Here is a 14,985-nt window from a genome sequence, read left to right as displayed (position 1 = left end):
GCTAGAAGTGATAGAGACTCACACTAGGAGGGCGGCCAGAATCGAGGGAAGAAACGTGGTGGAGCTTTTGAGTGTCAACCTAGGGGATTATATCTGAGTTTAGATATTTGGTGGCTTCGAAGCTCTCAGTTTACATCTTTCTGGGAGTCACGGTTTTAACCAGTGAAGGAGACTCGGAGTATTACCCAAGGGGTTCTCTCCAGAACAACTTGGGTGGTAGCTTGAAGGTGACAGCCCTGAGGTGTGCAGTGTTTGAGTAAGTAGTTCACGCTGCTCAAATCCCTTCCTGCCAACAGCTTAAAGTAAAATGGGAGATTTTCCATCTGCTCCCTGCCCCCTGTTGTTTCCAGATGCTCACAGAAGCCAGTCTGCTCTGCTTGTTGCTAGATTTTGTTTCTTTTATCCCCCTCCCTGTAGGAAAACCTTCCATTTTGTTTTTGGCTTTGCAGGGTTTGGAGAAGGAGCAAGGAGAAGAGGACCTGAAGCAACAGTTGGCCCAGGCTCTGCAGGAGGTAACTTATCTCTTGCCACCGTACTGGGATTGTAGTGGGCTGCAGCTTCCCGTGGCCGCTGGCTGCCTCTTGTGCTTAGCACACACCTCTGCAGATCTCCACTCTGCAGACGAGCGGCTGCTCACACCATCAGGTTGGAGACTGGGCCTCACAGACATGCCAGGACTCAGCATGAAAACTTAGGTCTTCATCTGAGCAGACGTTGCCCTAGTGAAGATGGGATGGAGCCTTTAGCAGTTAGGAGGCTCTCTGGGGGAAATGACTGTGCTTCCAGAAAGGTGAGGCCAGCAGAGGGGCATTTCAGTCTATGACTTGGCCACCAGGGTCTGCAAGGGTCTTTATTACCTCACTGTTCCTGAGCTGAAGCCATCCAGAAACCATTCAGGAATGTTCCAATTAAGCATTTTAGGTCAGGTTGAGAGTGCAGTTTGACAGTTAGCAAAGCATAGCGATTTACTGAAAGGTCAAGGCTCACAGGAATAAATTCCCTTCAAAGATTGCCTGTAATTTATTTCATGTAACTTGACTATCATCTGATAGTCTTTTAAACCTTGCATCTTTTAAACCTGCTTTATCTTCCATCTTTAATGTGTTTATGAGCAGGAATTTGATGCAAGTTTTGTCAGGAGGTTAGCGGGATGGTTCAAATCTCCTTGAGAGGAGTGAGCAATTGCATTAGAATTTGTCTAGGAGAATTTTCCTTACGTTCTTTTCTTGCATATCTAACTCCCAACCTTCTTAGAATGCTAATAGCCCCGTATTATTGTGAGCTTGGGGGGATGCCTGCCTTGATTTCCCTAAGGGGTGTACAAATAGCCTTGAAAAGCCTTGGGTGAAAATTAATTCAGTCTTTTTGGAATTTTATTTTCTAAGCTTGTTTTCTAGGGTGGGAAACTAGGCATATTTCCCATTTAGAGCATTATTAAATTGTATTGCAATATTGTTTTGAAATTGACTGGAAAAGAGTGAGGTTCTGCTACTTGGAAATCCCCAAGGGATCATTGAGTACCTTGGACCCACAACTCCTCACCCTCTCCTGAGAGATAGGAAAACATTTAGCATGAGGTAGTTGGCCAGTCTCCATTCATTAGTCTAAAATGGGATACTTTTAGGTCATGGTTTATAACAACATGCCTAGGGACATACCACTCTCTCAACTGAAACAGTGGTTGTTTTTTGGTCCACCCTGTTGGTCCCTCTATAGCAGTTCTTTTTTATTTATTAGGCAATTAGAAAAACTTGCGTTTACATAGAGCTTTTTTTTTTTTTAAAGATTTTATTTATATATTTGACAGAGACACAGCAAGAGAGGGAATACAAGCACGCAGTGGGAGAGGGAGAAGCAGACCTCCTGCAGAGCAGGGAACCCAATGTGAGGCTCGATCCCAGGACCTGGGATCATGACCCGAGCCGAAGGCAGACGCTTAACGACTGAGCCACCCAGGCGCCCCTACATAGAGCTTTAAAAACTTTTCCAGATGCTTTCATATCTGTTACTTTATTTTCTTAACACTGATGCAGGAGGGGCACCTGTTGTCCCATTTTATAGATGAGTAAGTTAGGCACATACATCTAATCAGTGGTCAAGATAAATACCCAGGCCTTCTGATATAATTGCTTTTTGGAGGGAGACCACACATCTTAAAATTTGTTTCTTGAGTAATATCCTTTCAGAAAACTTACCGTTATTCCACTCTTTTTAAGAAGGGATTTGAGGTGAGAAAGTGTAAGCTACGCTTAAGCACAAGGGTGCTCAGAAATTTTCATAGAAGTAGAATCTCTTGACATTCAGTGTAGGCAGTTAGTCACAATGATTGAGCTATTAGCTCTTGGGTGTGCCAGCTTCCAGAAGACACAGGCAGGGTTCAGGCAGCACTGCCTTACAAGCACGTAGTATGTGATTTGTAGAATAAATAGGTTAAAGGTCTTTTTTATTTCAACAAAAATGATTATCTAGACATTCCATTTCTCCCTGATTATTTCTTAAAAGCCACTCCCAGTGCTAGGTAGCCTCAGATTACTTACCAGCTCTTGAGCATTGGTTCCCAGAATCACTTGGGCGGCTTTTAAAAAAAATGCACATTCCTGCCCCCCCCCCCCCCCCCCCCCCCCCCCGGCAAACCTACAGAATCAGACTCTCTGGAGGGCAGTGTAAGTTCTTTAGTTGATTTGGATGGCCATTGAGGCTGGGTTATTTCCAGAGGGATTAATGGATTTGATGACCTCCCTCCCTAGCTGCCCCCTTCCCTGAAGAAAACCAGCAGGTAAGTGGGCTGTCCTGAAGGAACAGAGGCATTCTTGAAGTTGCCAATCCATTGATCCCTTGAACCAAAGCCATTGATGGAGGGAGCAGGCTCGTGTGTGGCTAAAAGGAAAGATGCAGTATAAGCTCATCTTGAATATGTATCTGTTATATTTCTGCAGCATCGGGTTCTAATGGAAGAACTAAATCGCAGCAAGAAGGACTTTGAAGCAGTCATTCAAGCCAAGAACAAAGAATTGGAACAGACCAAGGTACTAGAAAGAAGATGAAGGTTTAGAATTTGGTTAGTACATGCAACTCAGCATTTTCAACAGTGCAAGGGTTGCAATGGTGAATGAAGAGAGAGATTATGGCAATTCTCTGCCTCAGGGGAAATAATGCGTAAAATTATTCAGGCCTATAGAAGGGTCTGCCTCTAAGACATTTTTTTCCTTCCCTCATTCAGAAGCGAAATGCTGGGAATGAGACTCTCATCCTGCAGTCTCATCCTTTGGCTGTGGTAGATGCTCCTTCAGAGTGTTTCACTGAGACAGGCTAAGGGGTGGTATAGTCGAGAAACAGTTCATCCTGATGCATGTAGATAATTATTTCCCACATCACATCAGTGGAATGCTTAAATTAGGGGTTCTAAACTCAGGTGCCCTCCAGGGTAGACTGGTAATAGAAGTGAGTGGAGTGGCCTTGGTGCAGGATCACAGTAGGGAGCTGTGAGGACAGAGGCACACCAGCCAGGGGCATTTGCCACCCCCCTTGCCCACCCCCGCCCCCGAGAGGCAGCTCTTCTCTGCTCTAGCCAGTTGTTGCCATCCAGAAATGCAGGCCCACTGTTGTCAGATCTTCTGACTTTTCCACAGAAGATGGAAATCCAAATGTTTATGTGAACTATTTCAATTTTAAATATTAGCAACAAATTCAAGGTTTTTTTGTTTTGTTTTTTAATACCCTGAGGGCCAAACTAAACAAATCTGTCAGCCAGATCCAGTCCACAGGCCACTGGTTTGGAACCTCTGCCCTAAACTTAATGCCTAAGGCTGACTGCATCTCTCAGCCCACCCCTCCCCACAGACAGACCTGGAGCAGAATACAGAAAGGAGGAGACTCAACTTTCATTTGGTTTGAGATCCTTATCCTCTGTTTAAATCACATAGTACTTTCTTTCTTAACTTCCAAAAAACCACATCTTTTTAAACCTGGCAATTTGTAAGTTTTCAGGGAACTTGACTTTAGTTAAAATGGGTCCAGACCCTCTTCACTGCCCTAAGCAGTGTGACAGTCTTTGCTTTGATTAAAAGAGACAATAAAAGATGAAAAATTGGGGCGCCTGGGTGGCTCAGTTCATGATCCCGGGGTCCTGGGATCGAGCCCCACATCGGGCTCCCTGCTCAGCGGGAAGCCTGCTTCTCCCTCTCCCACTCCCCCTGCTTGTGTTCCCTCTCTCCCTGTCTCTCTCTCTGTCAAATAAATAAAATCTTTAAAAAAAATGAAAAATTAATCACCGAGATACACCCTAAATGGCCTTAGCTTTCCCCTCAGGGGCTCCTGACACTTTCAGTTTAGGGGATGAGGTGCTGACTTAAATAAATGTTTGCGGGGTGCCTGGGTGGCTCAGAGTGTTAAGTGTCTGCCTTCAGCTTAGGTCCTGATCTCAGGGTTCTGGGACCGAGCCCCACATAGGACTCCCTGCTCGGTGGGGGTCCTGCTTCTCCCTCTGCCGCCCCCCCCCCCCCGCTTGTGCTTTCTTGGTCTCTATCTGTGTCAAATAACTAAATAAAATCTTTAAAAATAAATAAATAAATAGATGTTTGCTTCAAGAGAACATACCTAGGATCCTTCCCAAAAAGTGTGTCCACAGGTGGTCTGACCTCTTGGGGGAAGCAGAGGGAAATTGGACTGCAGACCTCTGCAGGAGGTGGAGGTGGCAAGCATCATAGAGTTTGGATCCCCAAGGGCCTGGAAGAGGCCCTCTCAGCCTCCTGCCTCCAGGGAGGAGTATACGTATTAGCCTTATTTTGTAGAAGAGGCAGCTGCAAGGAACACAGGGGACCTTATAAACTAATTCAGGCTTCCTGCCTCTTTGGCCTGTCTTTCATGTCTGCTTTCGTGTCCAGTAAGTTCTTGGTTGCTTGGGATGATTTTATATCACCTCTAAACTGCGGTTAGTTATAGGATATGTAATCCTCATTCTAGTCTTGGGTGGTCTGAATGCTACCTTCAGTTTTTCTCATTTGGTTAGTTCTGGGGAAGGAGACCTACAATGCAAATACAGAAAAAGTGGAGAGAGGAAAGAAAGGAAGCCATTGCCCTATATTAGAAAGCAGTTCTGAGAAATCATAATCCTCTGGGAAAGGGTTTCATTTCTCCTGTTGCTGTGCCAGGTTGAATATTTTATTTAGACTCCTGAATCGTATTCCAGACAATTAACCTGCTCCCTGTCCTGTTTTGCATTCTTGTCGGTTCCCCCAAATGACAGATGGGGTTGTGTGTCTTTGCAGGAAGAGAAGGAGAAGGTGCAAGCACAGAAGGAGGAAGTGCTTAGCCACGTGAATGACGTGCTAGAGAACGAGCTCCAGTGTATTATTTGCTCAGAATACTTCATTGAGGTAATTACAAGCAGTGGCTCATGCCTTCTTACTCCTCTCAACCCTGAACGGAGCCTCGGGTGCACAGGTTCTGCTATAGGGAAACATTAAGAGATTTTTATTCTAGGAATCTGTTGTAGTTATCTGACCTCAAAAGTGACCTCGAAAGGTGGCCATGTCTCATTTGTCTTTTGTAGTCTTCTTTACCTTTACTGATCTTTTTATTTTGTGTGTTGTTGAGTGTTTATTTGGTACAGTCGCTCTTTTTAGCTGCAATAAAGCCTTTATTTCTTTGTTGTTGGGAGAAAACGGGGCGATGTGGCATTAGATTTTTGAGGTATCAGAGTAAAGCTGCTCAATAAAGCTTCTCTTTCTTTACTCTGAATGGGCGCAGTGCTGAGAGTGGGCGGATAGTTCGTGCAGCCTTTAACAGGGTAGTAAATGTCACTGACGTGTGACCACTTTGGGAATTCAGCCAAATGGAACATATTTCCGGGACTCTGAGGCTCCCTATGAAAACGAAAACATCTCCTAGGTTACCATTTGTTATCATGTCCAATTTTTGCATTTGTGACCAGTTCATCTTACACCACTCATCTTAACTCAAGTTGTTAAATGACAGTGTTTTTCAGACTTCTTTAAAAAAGAAAATGCATGCACGCATTCCTTCCTTGTCTTTGGTAGTCTGTAGTGAGGTTGAGTCTATTAGCCTCCTGAGAAATCTGTCCTGGGTAGATCTGTTTCTTTTGCTCTGGATCCAGTTTGACTTCAGGTCATCATTTCCCTCATTGTTTCTAGTCATTTGATCCCCTACTTTGGAGGGACTCAGTGTGGCTTTGACAGGGCTCTGCTAGAGGAAGGCAAGGGGAGGGATGTTGGGCTGGGTGATGAGTTAGCCCACCCGGAACATCTCCACAGACAGAACAGACAAACAACCTGACCCACGCCTTGTTTACTGCAGACTGCCTGACCTTTTCTATGGTGACCTTGTAAAGTCAGTGTTGGAAAGAGGTTTTATTTTAATCAGACAGGTTTTTAGTCCTGTTTGTGAGGATTTATCTCATATAGTTAACAAAATACCTCCTAGTTGGCTTTCTGTGCTTGACTTGGCATTTGAAAAATGCATAATTTCTATTTTCCACTACTATCCTAAAAGCAGGAATGAAGACTTTTGAGCCTCAGAAAAACTTGTATCTTTAGGAGATGTACATAAACAAGAATAGTGAAGAGCACGGTTTATATTTTCAGAAGTGAAAAGGGCCCTGGCAGACATCTGACCATTGGAGTGACTCGGAGGAGCTCCTCAGCTTTAGACTCCCTTCTGCTTTCCCTCTCCTCTCAGGCTTATTTACTTAAGGGTTCAGTCACTGTCAGTGAATCCATTACATTTTTCCCATTGTTTAGTTTCTTTTTCCCCAGCCTTTTTAGTTGTCTTTTACATGTATTTTACTTTTTAAGTTTTTTTGAGTATAGATGCTGCCTCCTACCATTCTATATACTGAGTATTCAGAGTGTGCTTCCCATCATCTATTAAAATTGAAGCTCTCATTCTCCATTAGCAGGTTATACATTTGTTTTCCATGAGAGAATTAGTGATGTATTTGTACCATTCACACGCTTACTAGCCCTACTTGTGTCCAGTGACGTTTGTTTGCAAGGTAGCTAACCTGCCTTGGCAGTGTCGTCTGAGTTGGTGGAACGAGACAGACAAATCTGAACTTACCTTTGAGAACGAAGATGGACCATCTGACTTAAAATCTCCCAGCCCCAAGAACAATTCTAATACCCTCTGTAAGCCCTTTAGATGGGATTAGGGTTAAATTTCCATTTGGCCTTGGAAATGAACTCTTGTCCTAGCTTTGAGATCACAACCTCCCTGGGAAAGCAAGCATGACGGTTCTGATGTGTGTGTTCACATTCCCATTGTAGGCTGTCACCTTGAACTGTGCCCACAGTTTCTGCTCCTACTGTATCAATGAGTGGATGAAGCGGAAGGTAGAATGCCCCATTTGTCGGAAGGACATCAAGTCCAAAACTCACTCCCTGGTTCTGGACAATTGCATTAATAAAATGGTAGATAATCTGAGCTCAGAAGTGAAAGAACGACGAATGGTCCTCATTAGGGAACGAAAAGGTGAGTGGGTATGAATAAGAAGGTGAGTGAGTTCCCTCAACAGAAGACTGACAAACTTAAGCCGATTTTTTTGGTTGGGGAGGAGAGTCACATAAATGATTCTTAAGCTAAAGAAGAGGAGGGAGAAGTGGGGAAAAAGGAAGGAGAGTTAAAGGTAATGAACATGTGAGAAAGAGTTGAGGGAGAATGGACTCACGTATTTGAGCAACGGGAAAGGGGGAGATTTAAGTGTATGTACCTTGGTTATGGATGTGGGTAGAAAACACAAGGTCAGAAGGTTTATTGTACTGATCACTAGATGGTGCTGTTGTTAAGGACAGGTCAGTTGCTGTCCAGGTGTTGGCAAAAATCTTGGGCTGGGTACACAATCAGTTATCAATAGGAGATGAACAAGTCAGAGATTGACAAATTGGAGAATGCTTGATGAGAACACACATTTTATAGTAAGTCACAGCTTAATTACACAAATTGAACATAATGTTAAATTAGAGAAATTTAATCTTTGAGGATGCTAATATGTCTACCCGCTAGTCTCCCAGTTGGAGAGAATTTGAATAAAGAGATGGGGGAAATGGGTGGGTGAGTTCCCCTACTGAACCATGCTTTCTTGGTGCATATCCACTTATTCAACCAAGTGATCTCATCACCCTTGACGCTTGCTGTGTTGAGGGTTGCAGAGCCCCTCCACTTGAGACTTAAATGTCCTTGTGGTAAAAGATGCATCTTGGGGCAAGGCACAAGGAAGCTAATGGAGAGGAAAAAGGATTGGTTATTGGCCAGGGATGAGAGTGCACAGAAGCAGGGTGGATCCAATTATCACGGTAATAATAATCCAGCACAGCACTACCTTCTGGGAGAGCATCAGAGCCAAAGTGCAGTGATGTCAGTTGGCTGCCTATAAAGGCCAAGCAGAGAAGAAGACCCAGAAGCTCACTGTCCTTACAGGTGCTCCCCACCACCTGGCCATTGGTAACCCAGACTCATACGTGTCCCTGGATATACCTTTCTCCAAGTCCAGAGAAACTGAAGGCCTAAATGCCACACTGCTGAGAGTAGGATCATCTGTCCGCTGCTTCCTTCCTGCTAGCCCTTCAGCCAATGTCAGCCACTTTGAATAGGGCCAGGAATCTGCTGCCAATCTGCAGGCGGCCGTGCTGTGACTCTGGCCCTCGGCTGGTCAGCCAGAGCGGAGGCCGAAAGCCTGTGCAGAGCCAGGTGAAGCGGCTGCTGAGCAGGAAGTGGGCTTGAGCCTGTCCTGCCAAGGAAGACGTTCTCACCTGGGGAAGGGTGGGACAGCCCTCAGGTGGTTCTTTGGAGCTAGAGTGTTTTGCACTCTCCTGACCGCTGTGTGCTCATAGATTTTGTGGCCAGTGTGAGTCCCCCCAGACCTTTTACCTTTGCAGGAGCCGCTTGGTTCTGGCAGAATCCCACTGCTCTTCCCCTCACTTCTCACTCCGTCAGCATTTACAGGAGCGGTACCCGCCGCACGGGGACAAAGAGATACATACGGCCTTGTCGCCGCTCCCACAGCACTAAGTCTGTGTGGAGGAGGGAGAAAGGCAAGTAGGCAGTCAGACAAGTCCCATGCCGGTTTGCTGGTGCACTGTAGAGGAGCGGGCTGTCGGTTTGGTCTGGGCAGGTAGAGGTCCAGTAGGAAGCTTCATGGAAGAAGTGTCATTTGAACTGAGTCTTAAAGGTTCCCAGGGGTGGAGCTTTCCAAGCAGAGGCTTCAGCACAAAGCACAGAGGCATGAGAAGCAGTGATGTGTTCATAGCAGTGCCCCCTCATTGCCCATACGTGACAGAAGGTCCACATGGTGCCAGGGCAGCCTGAGGACAGCCACGGCTTAGGAAGTGTCCACTGAGGTATTGTGAATGCCTTCTGAGAGGACCAGTGACCTGGGACCCAGATTTAACCCAGGTCAGCCTTTGAGTTGGAGTGTGCTGGGTCTCAGGGGTTGGGGGGTTGGGGATGTACTTTCTTCACCAAGCCCACTGACTGGGTTTCTTCTCGTGCGTGCAAGTGCGATAGATGGCTTCATGCAGCACTGGAAAGGGTAAGAAGAGCCCCGTGTCTTAAGTTCACCTCTGGCTCCCCTCACACAGTTAACCCTGCAGAATAAATCACATCAAACCCCCCTTTCCCTCCAGAGGCTAAAGAGGGTTCCTCTGTGCCTTGTCGGTAACCCTTGGAGCCGACGCAGTGAACTGAAGTGGCCTTCCCGCCTCGCTCTCCCCCGCTGGGAGGGGCGCTGACACTGGTCTCCGTTTCTGTGGTTATTGCAGCGAATGTAGCTCCGAGGTGTTCTCCAGAGACAGAAGATTTTGAGTCCCGACTTAGGGAAACATGTGCCAGAGCCATCAGCAGCTTCACTGGTCTGCAGTGTGAGGTTTAGAGAAAATTCTCAGTTCAAATACCAACCTTCCTTGCCGATTGAAAGCTGCTTTAATCCCCAGTGCATGGGAATTTTAAAGAAGGACCCGACTTAGGATCTGGGAACTGGGATTGGCAGGCCTGTAATTGTCACAGTTTGGATACCGCGGGAGGGCTGTTTTCCTCCTGGGCAGGGGTTTCTTTTACCACAGACTCAGGGAGGGAAACCTGTCTGTCTGGCAGTGTAAGGTGCTGATTCCACCAAGAGCAGCCCCACTCCAGGCCTCCCTGGCTGGTTGTTGTCTTCTAGTTCCATATCCCCGTGGGAGGAGTGATGCCGCATGACTGATGAGCCACTGATCCTTGTAAACTCTGTGAGGCCAGATTATACAGAGGAGAGGAGGAAAATGCTCGGATGCTAGATCCTATGTTAGAAAAAGGATGCTCTGGAGCTGGGGCAGATAACAAACATCTAGTAAGTGCTTGTCACATGAATAATTGTGGCTCTCTGGGATATTGACATGAGATTTTCTGAAGGGAAGACATTTTTTGACATTCCCTATAGAGGATCTCCCTCCGGAGCTGGTGAGGGGCTAGAGCAGAGTCTTCTGTCAGCTACTCCCCCCTCCTCTGTTTGTTCTGTTCTCATTAAATGTTGGTTGGTTGACAAGAGTGTTAACATTCTCACTTTTAGCTTTCCCTAGCAGTTTCTTTGGGTTGTGCTCAGAAAAGAAGAAAGCAAATTATCTAGAAATAAAATCTTGTCGGTCCTTTAGAATAGTGATTTTCAATCCAGGGGCTTTTTCAGACTACGTCCCCTGGCTTCCTTGGTACTATTACACTGAACCAAGGCTACTGGCGGGAGCACGCTGTGGCCTTTAGGTATGCTGAGGTGGGGAGAAGGGTTTAGGAAGCACAGCTTCCCTGAGTCTGTGATACAGGCCCCTGCAGACTTGAGGGTCGCTGGGAAGATAGACTCCGGTCAGACCACAGGGCCTGTGGCCTCCTGCCAGTTTCCTGTAGGCTATGAGGAGGGTGATCCAGACGCGGGACAGGAGAAAGTGGCAGTCACTGAAAAGAGTATCTGTCTGCACAGCTGCAAGGTGTTCCTTGATAATGCCCATCCCCCTCTGCTGAAAGACAGAGCCTCTAGAGGAGGATGTGGGCATGGCCTCAGTAACCGTGTCTGGCAAGCTGAGCTCATCCAGAGAGAATACTTGTTAGCAAGTACTCTTAATCCACCCAGTCCTGCCCCTAGAGAATCTGAAGGGTCGTGTGCATGAAGTCAGCATGCCTGCCCAGCAGGACAGTTCATCTGGGGGAAAATGGCTCTCAGCAAGGTAGGCATGGGCTGGGGTGTCCACATGCATGCACTCAAATAGTATGTAACACTGAACTCTTTAAAATTTTTGACTTTTAAAAATTCTTCCTTTGTAAAATCGCCATGGGATAGAAAATTAGTAGACTTGTTACTAGAAGCTTTTTTTGTTTTTTTTTTTTAAAGATTTTTTATTTATTTGACAGAGACACAGCGAGAGAGGGAACACAAGCAGGGGGAGTGGGAGAGGGAGAAGCAGGCTTCCCGCCGAACAGGGAGCGCGATGTGGGGCTCGATCCCAGGACCCCGGGATCATGACCTGAGCCGAAGGCAGACGCTTAACGACTGAGTCACCCAGGTGCCCCTAGAAGCTTTTTTTGTATTTCTCCATCACCACCTCCCATTTTTGCCCCTTAATTTTCCTTTCCTTCCCTTTGTCTATTGTCCTTCCTTTCCTTATCCCTGATGGGCATCTCCGCCATCACCATTACTGGCATCTCAGAATGCATAGTTGGAAATGACAAGGGCAGCACAGGAACTGTCCCCCCAGTGGGGGAGGGGACTGTGATCGGAGTAGAGGTCGGCTGTGGGATTAATTACAGTGCGTGTGGAGTAGCAACCCGTGAAGCCCCAGAACCTCAGATTGCTTGCCGACTCTAGAGTCCTTTAGACTTCTTTTTTTTTAAGGTTTTTATTTATTTATTTGAGAGAGAGAGAGAGAGCACGTGCACTCGCACAGGCGGGGGTGGGGGGGTAGGGAGGGCATAAGGAGAGAAACCCAAGCAGACTCCGTGCTGAATATGGAGCCTGACACACAGAGCCTGAAGCGGGGCTCCATCTCACTACCCTGAGATTATGACCTGAGCCGAAATCAAGAGTTGGACACTCAGCCAACTAAGCCACTGAGGCTCCCCTTTTGTCTTCTTAATGATAAAACAGAGTTATTTTGGTTCTTTAAAAAATTGGATTCTCCCTTCTGATGAGCATGTAACTTTATGATTTGCTTTACAGACATACACTTTCAGGAAGTTCTTATAGAAGACGACCTGTGTGAATACAGAGGATGTCATTAATCAAACCAGATTTTCCCTGAGAGTTTCTTGGTTTCTACACTTAACTCTAGATGAACACAGAGCATTTTTAGATTTCCATGAACTAATCTTAGAGAGTGGCTGGGGTCACTGATTGTGCTTCTTCCTCCCTTTCCCCATAGAATATCATAGAATTGGGTGCATCACCCATTGAGGCTTCTCTGCACCAGCTGGATATATATCCTGCCCGACTGTCTGCTACTGTGGTTTTTAAGAAATCTAATGAGACCGGACATGCTCCTATTCCCGGCTAAGGCTTCTGCTTGAATTGCTTTCTGCTTTCCGACTCTGGAGAGTTTGGACCTCTTTCACCCTTGTCCCGGGAAACCGGAACCAGAACCAATGTCTGTTCCTTGCTTCCTTTCACCTGGGCCCTTCCTTCTCAGTTCCTACTAAGTGCCAGGTGTTGGGGATAAAAGTAAGCAGGGCATAGGTTGAAAGACTGCCTCTTGGATGTAGCAGGAGCGTGGACTGTGGATGACTTCATCTAGTACAGGTTTGGGGGGACTGGTGGGGTGAGAGGCTAGTTTGCAGTGAACTGGAGAATGGGTGTGAGGTCAGGGAGTAGAGCAGAGTAAGATAGACAGGGTCCTCAAGAAATTTGGCTACCGCCAAGGCGGTAGGGGCAGCACCAAGAGAAGGCCGTGGTTGGAGGAGGGGGTGGGGTAAGGGGAGGGTTTGGTTTGGTTTGATTTTGTTTTGTTAAAGACAGGAGAGATCCGAGTGTGTGCAGTTGCTGAGCCTGCGGCAGAGGAGAGGCTGGGAAGTTGAGATAGCGGGCAGGCTCAGATTCTTTGGAAATCAGGACGGGGCAGGGCAGGGGATGCATGGCCCAGATTGGGGAATTAGTCTTTTAAAAGTGGGAGGGTACATCTGTCTTCTAGAGAGAAGGGTTTAATGTGGGAGGGTGGGCAAGGAAATTTGCTTGAGGGGAGTCAAGAGAATTTTGTGGCTTCTGTATCTTTCTCTGAGTTACTAGGTGAGGCTATTAGCTGCAGGGAGGGGAGCCTCGCTTAGCTCTCTCAGCTCCCCAAGGCTGCCCACAAGTGGAGAAGACTAGCTTTTATAACCCTGTCAGTCCTCCTGCCGACAGTTGTTCAGGACCTCAACCTCAGGGAAGGGGACGGTCTCCCTGGTAGCTTTATTGTGCTCTTAGGCCAGGATCCCTGCTTCCCCAGATTGAGGAAGCAGAAACAGTGAATAGCGGTAAATTGTCCCTCCCATCTCCTCCCTGTCTCTCTCTCCTTGCCTAGTGCTGTGTATGTAATTCCTTCGTCCTTCAACACGTGTTCAATGAGGGCCAGCTTTGTGCCAGGCGCTGCTCTAGGATCCAGGAATAGAAAGAGAAGTGAAAATCTAGTGAGTTAGATGTGATTAGTGCTACGGAGAAAAAGCGAGGGATCAGGGAGTGAGTGATCGTTGCCATTTTTGGTAAGGTGGTCGAGGGAGGCGTCAGAAGGCAGTACTGGAGTAAAGCCCTGGAGGCAGCGGCCAGGCCGCCTTGCGGGGAAGAGTGTTACAGGAAGGGGGAATGCGCCTGGGGAGGCGGAGGGCCGCGAGGCAGCCAGTATGACCGGAGTGGAGCGTGCCATGGGGGCGAGGGGGGCAGCACAGAAGGACCTCATGGGCCTTTGGTAGGAGTGGGCCTTGAACTCTTACTCTGGGAGAAATGAGGAGCAGGCTCTGTGCAGCGTGACATGAGGGTGGCAGCAGGGAGGCCGGGCCAGGGAAATGCAGGCTCCTCCTTTAATTCTCTTCTCTTTCTCTTCCAAGCAAAGAGACTGTCCTGAAGACCACGCTCCAGGGGCCTTCGAGGGACTGCCAGGCAGTGGAAGCTTGGGAGGGTCTGGAGGATTATCTGTGGACAGGTCTTGGGCCTCTCTCAGATGGCGCTCAGGACGGAGCCCCGTGGGACAGAGACTGAGAGCGAGTCCCCCGCACGACCGATGTTGGCTGGCCGTGCTGCCACCACGAGGGCTGCTTCCGGGGACTTGAGAGACTCTGCTTCCCTGTGTGGTGAATGGGTTATGTATTTCTGTTCTGCTTTTTAACATGATTGTTTCTGTTAGTGTTTTGGTACCTCAGAAGCCCCTCAGTTGACATTTGTTTTGGACAGGTTGGGGTACCCCTACGGCTGACTCTAAAAGCTAAGGCAGCCTCTCTTGGAGAGGATGGTCTACCTCTTTGTGAAAACAAGATGTCATTTCCTGGAAATAAAATGTAAAGCCTATCAGTTGCTCAGCTGGGCTTTGGTGTATTTATCTTCTTCCTTTCCAGCTCCCACACAGTCTCAAGTAAACACTGGTAGCTCATAAATTGCAACCAAGAAAGTGACTGTATCAGATGATAGACTCAAGTGAATGTCAGCCTAAGAACCAAACCCAAGATCATGGCCATAGCAGATGGGCTCTGTTAAGGTCCTGTTTGTCCTTTTCATTCCAGAGGTAGGTCACTGCTTACCTGGTTTCAGGAGGGGGTGGATTCCCTTCTTTCAGCTGGGGTTCGAAAGTTGTTTCTGAATCTATTTATTTAGTAAACTCTGTGCCCAGCGTGGGGCTCAAACTTAACAACACTGAGTTCAAGAGTCACACACTCCACTGACAGAAGCAGCCAAGTGCCCCCAAATCTTTTTTACCCAGTGTCAGAAAACAAGGGCAGTGGTTTTATGAGAACGCGATTTTATTTATTTATTTGTTTGTTTGTTTATCTATTTAT

At 47.1% G+C, this 14,985-nt stretch overlaps 1 protein-coding gene across 3 annotated transcripts in view; it reads left to right on the top strand.

Moving 5' to 3' along the window:
- The window catches only part of RNF8 (ring finger protein 8), a 33,808-nt gene extending 19,297 nt beyond the window's left edge, over positions 1–14,511 (top strand). The window contains exons 4-8 of one of the 3 annotated variants that reach the window (XM_027602437.2): positions 450–512; positions 2,937–3,026; positions 5,268–5,375; positions 7,284–7,488; positions 14,044–14,511. In XM_027602437.2, the coding sequence (XP_027458238.1) occupies positions 450–512; positions 2,937–3,026; positions 5,268–5,375; positions 7,284–7,488; positions 14,044–14,060 (483 nt within the window). In that variant the 3' untranslated portion in view covers positions 14,061–14,511. The remainder of the gene's footprint in view (positions 1–449; positions 513–2,936; positions 3,027–5,267; positions 5,376–7,283; positions 7,489–14,043) is intronic. The other 2 variants (XM_027602436.2, XM_027602438.2) reach the window with 2 other exon arrangements.
- Positions 14,512–14,985: the final 474 nt, after the last annotated feature.

This window comes from Zalophus californianus, chromosome 7 (assembly GCF_009762305.2).
Source record: "Zalophus californianus isolate mZalCal1 chromosome 7, mZalCal1.pri.v2, whole genome shotgun sequence".
In the NCBI taxonomy this organism is placed as follows: domain Eukaryota; kingdom Metazoa; phylum Chordata; class Mammalia; order Carnivora; family Otariidae; genus Zalophus; species Zalophus californianus.
Note: the sequence above shows the minus strand (reverse complement) of the source record. Positions and strands in the feature narration are given on the sequence as shown.